Source organism: Phocoena sinus, chromosome 10, assembly GCF_008692025.1.
Source record: "Phocoena sinus isolate mPhoSin1 chromosome 10, mPhoSin1.pri, whole genome shotgun sequence".
NCBI lineage: Eukaryota > Metazoa > Chordata > Mammalia > Artiodactyla > Phocoenidae > Phocoena > Phocoena sinus.
In genome coordinates, this window is record NC_045772.1 from 76,109,929 (window position 1) to 76,118,191 (window position 8,263).

Sequence of the window (8,263 nt, forward strand, 5' to 3'; positions counted from 1 at the left end):
ACTGGGAGCAGGGAGTTGTATTCTTTCGATGCAATTGAAAATGGGATCATTGTAAATATTCATGGATGCCACATTAACCAAGGCTGATTCAGTTTTTCACTTCTAAATTTTTACTTTTCATTGTATAAAGCAGACCTCTCAATTATTTATTTGATATTAATATAACAGATAAATATGTACATTTCCTAATTTTTTAACTTTTAATTTTGAAGTAGTTTTAGATTTACGGTTTCTTTAATATTTGTCTTTTTTAAAATTTATTTAATTTATTTATTTTAGGCTGCTTTGGGTCTTTTCTGCTGCACATGGGTTTTCTCTAGTTGCAGCGAGCAGGGGCTACTCTTCGTTGTGGTGTGTGGGCTTCTCACTGTGGTGGCTTCTCTTGTTGGGGAGCACAGGCTCTAGGCACATGGGCTCAGTAGTTGTGGCATGCGGGCTCTAGAGCGCAGGCTCAGTAGTTGTGGTGCACAGGCTTAGCTGCTCCGCGGCATGTGGGATCTTCCCAGACCAGGGATCGAACCCATGTCCCCTGTATATTAAGGGGCTAAAAATTTGTGTGTATTGGCAGGCAGATTCTTAACCACTGTGCCACCAGGAAGTCCCTGTCTTATTTATTTTAAATAAAATATTTCTGAGTATCCTTAGAAATATTAACTTAATGGTATCTTAAATAAATAAACTAACAAGTTTTTACTGCAGAGCTCAAACACTCCACCTATTGGCAAAATATAAATCTAAAATTTAAACCACTTCAATTATCCAGGATCGAAACTTGCTAAAATGCTAGAGACCTAACAGTCCTTAGGGAGGAATTTTTTTCTTGGTTATAAAATACAGGCCCAGTTCTATCTGGAACATAAATTAAAAGAGTGAGATCTGGATAACTGAAAAGCAAACGTAATATCCATAAAAATTCCCACTTTTTCCATAAAAGCAGGAAAACATGGGGAAAGTGACATGAATCTACATATTAAAGAACTTAACTCCACAATGCAGGATAAACACAAAGAGATCCACATGGAGACAAATAATAATCAAACTGTTAAAAGACAAACACAAACACTGAAAGCAGCAAGGGAGAAGTAGAGAATCAATTCAAATACAACAGATCCTCAATAAGACCAATAATAACACAATAGATTTCTCACCAGAAATCTTGGAAGCCAGAGGCAATAGCATGACTTATTTAAAGATCGGAAAGGAAAAAACCTATCAACCAAGATTTCTAGATCTGATTTAATATTTAGATGGCAATACTCCCCAAAGCAATGTACAGATTCAATACAATCCCTACCAAAATCCCAACAACCTCATTTGCAGAAATGGAAATACCAATTAAAACTGCTATGGAATGAATGGCAGGGGACTCCTAACTGCAAAAACAATCTTGAAAAAAAAGAACAAAGTGGGGAGACTCATACTTTCTGGTTTCAAAATATACTACAAAGCTACAATAATCAAAACTATGTGTGGTACTGGCATAATAACAGACCTATAGACCAATGGAAAGTAACTGAGAGTCCAGAAATAAACCTATACATCTATAGTCAACTGATTTTCAACAATAGAGCCAAGACCATTCAATGGGGGAAAGAATAGTCTCCAACAAATAGTCCTGGATCAACTGCACAGGCACATGGAAAAGAATGAAGGTGAACCCCTACTTCACACCAAAGACAAAAATTTACTCAAAATGGATCAAAACCCTAAATGTAAGAGCTGAAACTAGAAGAAAACACAAAATAATAATAAATTTTCATGACCTTGGATTTGATAATGTGTTAGATATGATACTAAAATCACAAGCAACAAAAGAAAAAAAGATAAATTGGACTTTATCAAAATTTAAAACTTTTGTGCATCAAAGGACATGATCATGAAAGTAAAAAGACAACCTACAGAATGGAAGAAAATATGTGCAAATCATATACTGATAATGGTCTGGTATCCAAAATATATAAAAAACTCTTACAACTCAACAATTAGAAGACAAATAACCCCAACAAGCACCTAAAAAGGTATTCACATCATTAGTCATTAGGAAAATACAAATCAAAATCATAATGAGATACCACTTCACACTCTCATCAGTATAGCTATAATAAAAGACACAATGACAAGTTTTGACAAGGATATAAAGAACTGGAGCCCTAGTATGTTGCTGGGGGAATGTAAAATGGTACAGCCACTGTGAAAAAGTTTGGTGGTTCCTCAAAAAGTTAAACATAGAATTACCATATGACCCAGCATTTTACTTGTAGGTATATACCCGAAAGAACTGAAAAGAGGTATTCAAATACTTGTACACAAATATTCACAGCAGCACTACTCACAACAACCAAAATATAGAAACAATCCAAATATCCATCAATAGATGAATGATAAAACATGGTATGTATATACAATAGAATATTAGTCAGCAATTAAAAGGAAGTACTGATACATGCTACAATATGAATGAACCATGTTATACTAAGTGAAAGAAGTCAAACATAAATGGCCACATACTGTATGATTCTGTTTCTGTAAAATATCCAGAATAGGTAAATCTATAAAGAAGGAAAGAAGATTGGTGGTTGCCAGGGACTGGGGGGGGAAAGGAGAATTACAAAGTGACTGCTTAATGGATACAGAGTTTTCTTTTGGGGTGATGAAAATGTTTTGGACCTAGAAAGAGGTGGTGGTTGCACAACATTATGAATGTACTAAATGCCACGGAATTGTACCCTTTAAAATGACTAATTTTTATGTTATATAAGTTTCACTTCAATGCTTTAAAAAAAATTTTTTTTTAAGTAAGAAGCACATGATCTACACAGAGAAAACTAGTAAAAAAGAAAAGGAAAGGGAAAAGCATAAGTTTACTTAAGAGTACTCACAAGAAAACACTGAAGGAATGAAACTAAGATCAATATTTGGCACCAAATTACTAAACTTAATGAAGCCATCACCTCTACAAACACAAGACAAATGTAGGCATATCAGGCAGGAGAGAGCAAGATTTCAGAAGGAGCTAATAAAATGTAGATAACAGTGCTGCAGAATGCAGGAGGAGGGGGTGGGGGGGGCTTTTTTTAAAATAAAGAATTCCAGAATGATTTAGCACTTTCTAAAAAAGACAATAACAAGAGTTGGTGAGGGTGTATAGAAACTGAAACCGTCATATACCAGATAAAGGTTTGTAAAATGGTGCAGCCACTGTGGAAAAGTGTGCAGTTCTTTAAAAAGTTAAATAAGAGTTACCAAATGAACCAGCAATTCTACTCCTAGGTACAGATGACCCCTGAACAGCACAGGTGGTTAGAGGCACTGACTCCAGGGTGGTCAAAAATCTGCATATAATTATACAGTTGGCCCTCTGGAGCCACAGTTCCACATCCACAGATTCAACCAACCACAGATCATGTAGTAGTGCAGTATTCATTGAAAACAATCTTCATATAAGTGGGTAGTACTGTAGTATCTGCACGTAAAAAAAAATCTGCATGTAAGTGGACCTGCGCAGTTCAAACCTATGTTGCTCAAGTGTCAACTATACATATCCAAGAGAATTGAAAACATATGTTCACACAAAAACTTGTTAACGAATGTACATGACAGCATCATTCAATATAGCTAAAAAGTGGAAATAACCCAAATGTCCATCAACTAATGAATGGATAAACAAACTGTGGCATATCTATACAAGGGAATATTATTCATCCATAAAAAGTAATGAAGTATTAATACATGCTACAACATGGATGATCCTAAAAAACAGAGCAAAAGTAGCCAGACACAAAAGGCCACATATTGTATGATTCCATTTATATGAAATGTCCAGAATAGGCAAATCCATAGAGACAGAAATCAGTGGTTGCCAGGCGAGAGGAGCGCTGGCAGGGGGGGCGTAAAATGGGGAGTGACTTCTAATGGATACAGAGTTTCTTTCTGGGGTAATGAAAACGCTCTGGAATTAGATAGTGGCAATGGTTGCATAACCTTGTGAATATACTAAAAACCACTGAATTGAACACTTTATAATGTTAGGGTTTATGTTATATTAATTATATTTTAATTTTTTAAATGTTAAATTTGAACAGTTGGTTTGCAGATTGGTCATTTAAAATCCAAGATTCCTTTTCCTTCTGTATTTGTCTGAATTACTGAAAGTAGAGTGCTGAAATTACCAAAATAAAAGGCAAAGTGAAAAGCACAGGGCTTCCCTGGTGGCACAGTGGTTAAGAATCTGCCTGCCAATGCAGGGGACACAGGTTCAAGCCCTAGTCTGGGAAGATCCCACATGCCATGGAGCAACTAAGCCCGTGCGCCACAACTACTGAGGCTGAGCTCTAGAGCCCGCAAGCCACAACTACTGAGCCCGCACGCCTAGAGCCTGTGCTCTGCAACAAGAGAAGCCACTGCAATGAGAAGCCCAAGCACCACAACGAAGAGTAGCCCCCACTTACCTCAAATAGAGAAAAGCCCGCGCACAGCAACAAAGACCCAGTGCAGCCAAAAATAAAATAAATAAAATAAACAAATTAAAAAAAAAAAAGCACAATACTAGCAGCACTGAGCCAGAGTCTCAGGTTAATGTCATCTGTATTGAGATTCCTATATTAGGTTGTGGTTTGGATTACATACCTGGAGGGCTCCCCCTTCCAATTCTCAACTTAAGAAACAGTGATTAAATTTCCCAAGTTGAGTCACAAATGTCATTGAAATCTTATCTCCTTCTCCACCTGCAAAGTACACCAAGGTCAAAAAGTATCAACCTTCTCTCTCCCCATTTTCTGTTCTTTCCACACAGAGGATCTCGGCTAGAGAAAAAGGAAAGCAATTTATTCAGCTAAATCATAAAAACTGTGAATGGTCGACAGCTGTAAACATCTCTCTCCTCAACTACTCCAACTCTCTGGGCCCCAAAACAGTATTATTCGGGCAATTTAAGAAATCAAAGTTTAAAATATTTAGGGGTCAGCAAAGGTTGCCTGGAAGTTGATACTTTGGAGCAAGAATGCCACCAAAACCAACCTACTACTTAACAGCAGTATGCCCTTAGACTCCCCTGCTTTTTCCAGTTTCATGCGCTATAAAATCAAAGACTCACTAATATACTATATACATCTATGAACCATCTGCATCAGAATCGGCTATGGTGCCTGGAGCACCCCAGACTTATAAAATCAAAATCTTTGCGGATGGGGTCCAGGAAACTTATTTTCAAAGTAATTCTTATATACACCCAAGTTTGAGAATCACTGTTATAAAAAGTTCCCAAAAATGCGACCTGTAGCCATTTAAAGTACAGGTAAAGTGTAAGACAGAGACATGATCACTGCCACTGAGAAATTTACCAGTTGAACTATGTACAGAACATTTACTACATCTGGAACTCACTCACTGTACACTACTCCATTAAATATGAATGTGAGGTGCTGTATATATACATGTTACACAACATTAACTAGCCTAGATGACAAAGTAGTGGTGTACTTGTATTCAAATCAAGAAGAGGTTTTTTCCCAACATATTGAGGAAACTATGGGAGAAAAGACATTGCTTCTATTCTTATTTATTTCTTCTGTACCTGAATAATAAAGGACTGAATTTCAGCTAATAAGGACACGAATGGAGATAACCCTCATTAAATCAAGTCTAAAAACTGAATATTTCCCTTCAGAGTAATTCCAAACATCAACATGCAAAAGTGGCATATAATTATCACTACTAGGATGGTTTTTGCTGGCATATGTTAATGGCTTTCACAATGGTGAAATCTTTACTTTTCTACCCTGTCACCTCCCCAATTTTGCGAACAGGTGTACTCACTGAAATAAATTCAATTTCATGTAAGAAAAAACCTTCTTGATTTTAAACTATTTATACTGACACACTATAGCTCTGATTCTTTTACTGCTTCATGCTTAAAAAGCATTAAGACTCTCTTAAAAGTATATGGAAAGTTTCTGGTCTACAGCTAGGAAACACTTCCAAATTACTACCCAAGAAGATTTAATTTATATCATCTCCTCTAATTTTATTTACAAAAACAGATCGGTTTTGATGATAAAAGCCCCAGGGTTTTAAAAATACTATCTAGTAACTCGTTCAAAGTATTTATGGAGCATCTCCTACATACCCCAGACTGTTCCAAGAGCTAGGAATAGGAACACAGCAGTAAACAAAATATACTCAAAAAATATATTTCTCATAATTTATTATGTTGATGATCCAGAGTCTCTAGTCATTACAAATATTAAGGGAGGATTGGGCAGAAGCTATACCAATCCCATGGCCAACAAAGGAAATGTGTTTCTGAAATAATTTCTATTGCTTTAACTATTGAAAAGTCCCTCCCGCCCACCTTAGGATATCTATGGTTTCCAAGGTTTCCAGTGTCTGTACATACTCTATTATATTTTTAACATTAAGTTCCCTCTCAAAACAGTTACACCCTACACATCAATTTTGTAGCAAGATGTAGCGATGAACCTCGTGGAAAGTGAGGAAACCGTCCCCTTTCCAACAGAAAACATCATTAAAAAAGGAAAGCACCTAAAAGCAATATACTAAGTAATCTCTAAAATGCGTTTCTCTGAACTCTAATAAAAAAAAGGCCTATGGTTGATTACTCTTCAACCAAGAAAAGCAGCAGGCAGAAAAAATGAAACTTATACTTCTCTGTCACTTCTAGAAATAACATTTATTTCTTCAATATTTCCGCATATAAAAATGTGTTATCTATAAGAAATGCCAACATGAAAGGATCAGAGACCCTTGATGCCCAATTTAGATGGACGACAAAAACCACAGCCTACGCAGAAAAACTGGATACCCCTCCTAACACCCACAAACTCCAAGTACAAGTTGGTTTGGTTTTTTTTTGTTTTTTTTTAACTGCTTCGGCGTTCTCGAAACCTGGATTACACTGCAGGAAAACACTCAGGTGCACAAAGTAGCGGCCTTCTCGGCCCCGACTCCGCAGTTCCAAAACTGACTCCGCAGCCCCTGAGTAAGGCAACGAGGTAAATAAAACACCCCGCCGCCCTGAAACCAATCAAGAAGGGGCTACCCGCCCCGCGAGCCCAGTGCGGCCCCAAGTGCCCCGCGCGTCCCCCAGGCGCCCTTGGAAGCAGCGGCCCGCGGTCGAAGCCGCGCCCGGTCCCGACGGACTCCAGTTAGGCCCGCCCGCCCGTCCGTCCCGCCCCCGGGACCCGCCGGACCGCCGCGCCGGCTCCGCCCCTCGCCTCCGGGCCGGGCCCTGGACTCCCAGCCCCAGTGGAACGCAGCCCCGGGCGCCCAGGCGCAACAGCGCCCTCCTTCCACAGGCCGCGACGGCCAGTCTGGAAGCAAGCGCTGCCGCAGTCCCGTCCAGGCCCGCGCCCCGGGCTCTGGCCTGGACGGAAGCCACCCTCGTCTCTCACCTGCGTTCCCACCACCACGATCTGAGGCAACTGGATGATGTCGGCGCCCACCGTGTTGAATACGTCCTGGAGCTTGTTGATTACAGGAATTAGCGCCTCCATAACTCGGAAAATACCGAACCCCCGCCCGGCCGGCCGCGGCAATGAATGGGGCCGCGGCCCAGAGCCCGCCTCCTTCCTCCTCTCCTCCGCCCTCTCCTCGGGAGCCAGCACCCATTGGACTCCGCCCCCCCCGCTACCTGCCCCCTCCCGACAGGCCATGCGCCAAGAGGGAGGTGTGGGGAAACAAAGTCTGCCGGGAGTTGTAGTTCTGACGCGGAGGACCTCTGGGACCTACAGCTTCCAGAAGACTGCGCGGCGCGGGCGAGTGGTCTATGAGGAGAGAGGGGTTCTTGGGGCGAGGATGCTTCCTTGGCTCCTGTCAAAAGATTAGGGAGCGAAGCCCAGAGAGTCGGAAGGAAGAGATACATTTATGCCTATCCTCGAGGCAAAACCAGTGTGAAAATTCCGGATAGGAATATGTGTTAAGTATAACGGAGTCTCTTGGTATCCAGGACGTCATTTCCTGATAAGGACACTTTCTCAAGTAGGGTGGGTTAGAAAGGCTTAAAGAAGAGCTCCATAGCCTCAGACACCCTAGGCACGTACGAAAGGTCTGTAGGCTGATACTAAAAGATGTGAGGTGCTGTTTTGCAACAATGCAAAACCAGCTCAGGTTAGAACACGAGGGTTCTCCAGGATATTTGTTTAAAATGTGTTTAGAAAGAATCTGAAAGTGTCAGAGTTTTAGAGGGGAAGGGCTGGGCCCTCATTCTCTATATTCTATATAAGTCTTTATTCACTGTGGCCTGATT

The 8,263-nt window shown here is 40.2% G+C and overlaps 1 protein-coding gene across 7 annotated transcripts in view; it reads right to left on the bottom strand.

Annotated features, from left to right (window-relative positions):
- Positions 1-7,631, bottom strand: part of DNM1L (dynamin 1 like) — a 62,268-nt gene extending 54,637 nt beyond the window's left edge. Inside the window, exon 1 of one of the 7 annotated variants that reach the window (XM_032647232.1) lies at positions 7,410-7,631. In XM_032647232.1, the coding sequence (XP_032503123.1) occupies positions 7,410-7,511 (102 nt within the window). In that variant the 5' untranslated portion in view covers positions 7,512-7,631. The remainder of the gene's footprint in view (positions 1-7,409) is intronic. The other 6 variants (XM_032647235.1, XM_032647234.1, XM_032647233.1 and 3 more) reach the window with 6 other exon arrangements.
- Between the last annotated feature and the right edge of the window lie 632 nt (positions 7,632-8,263).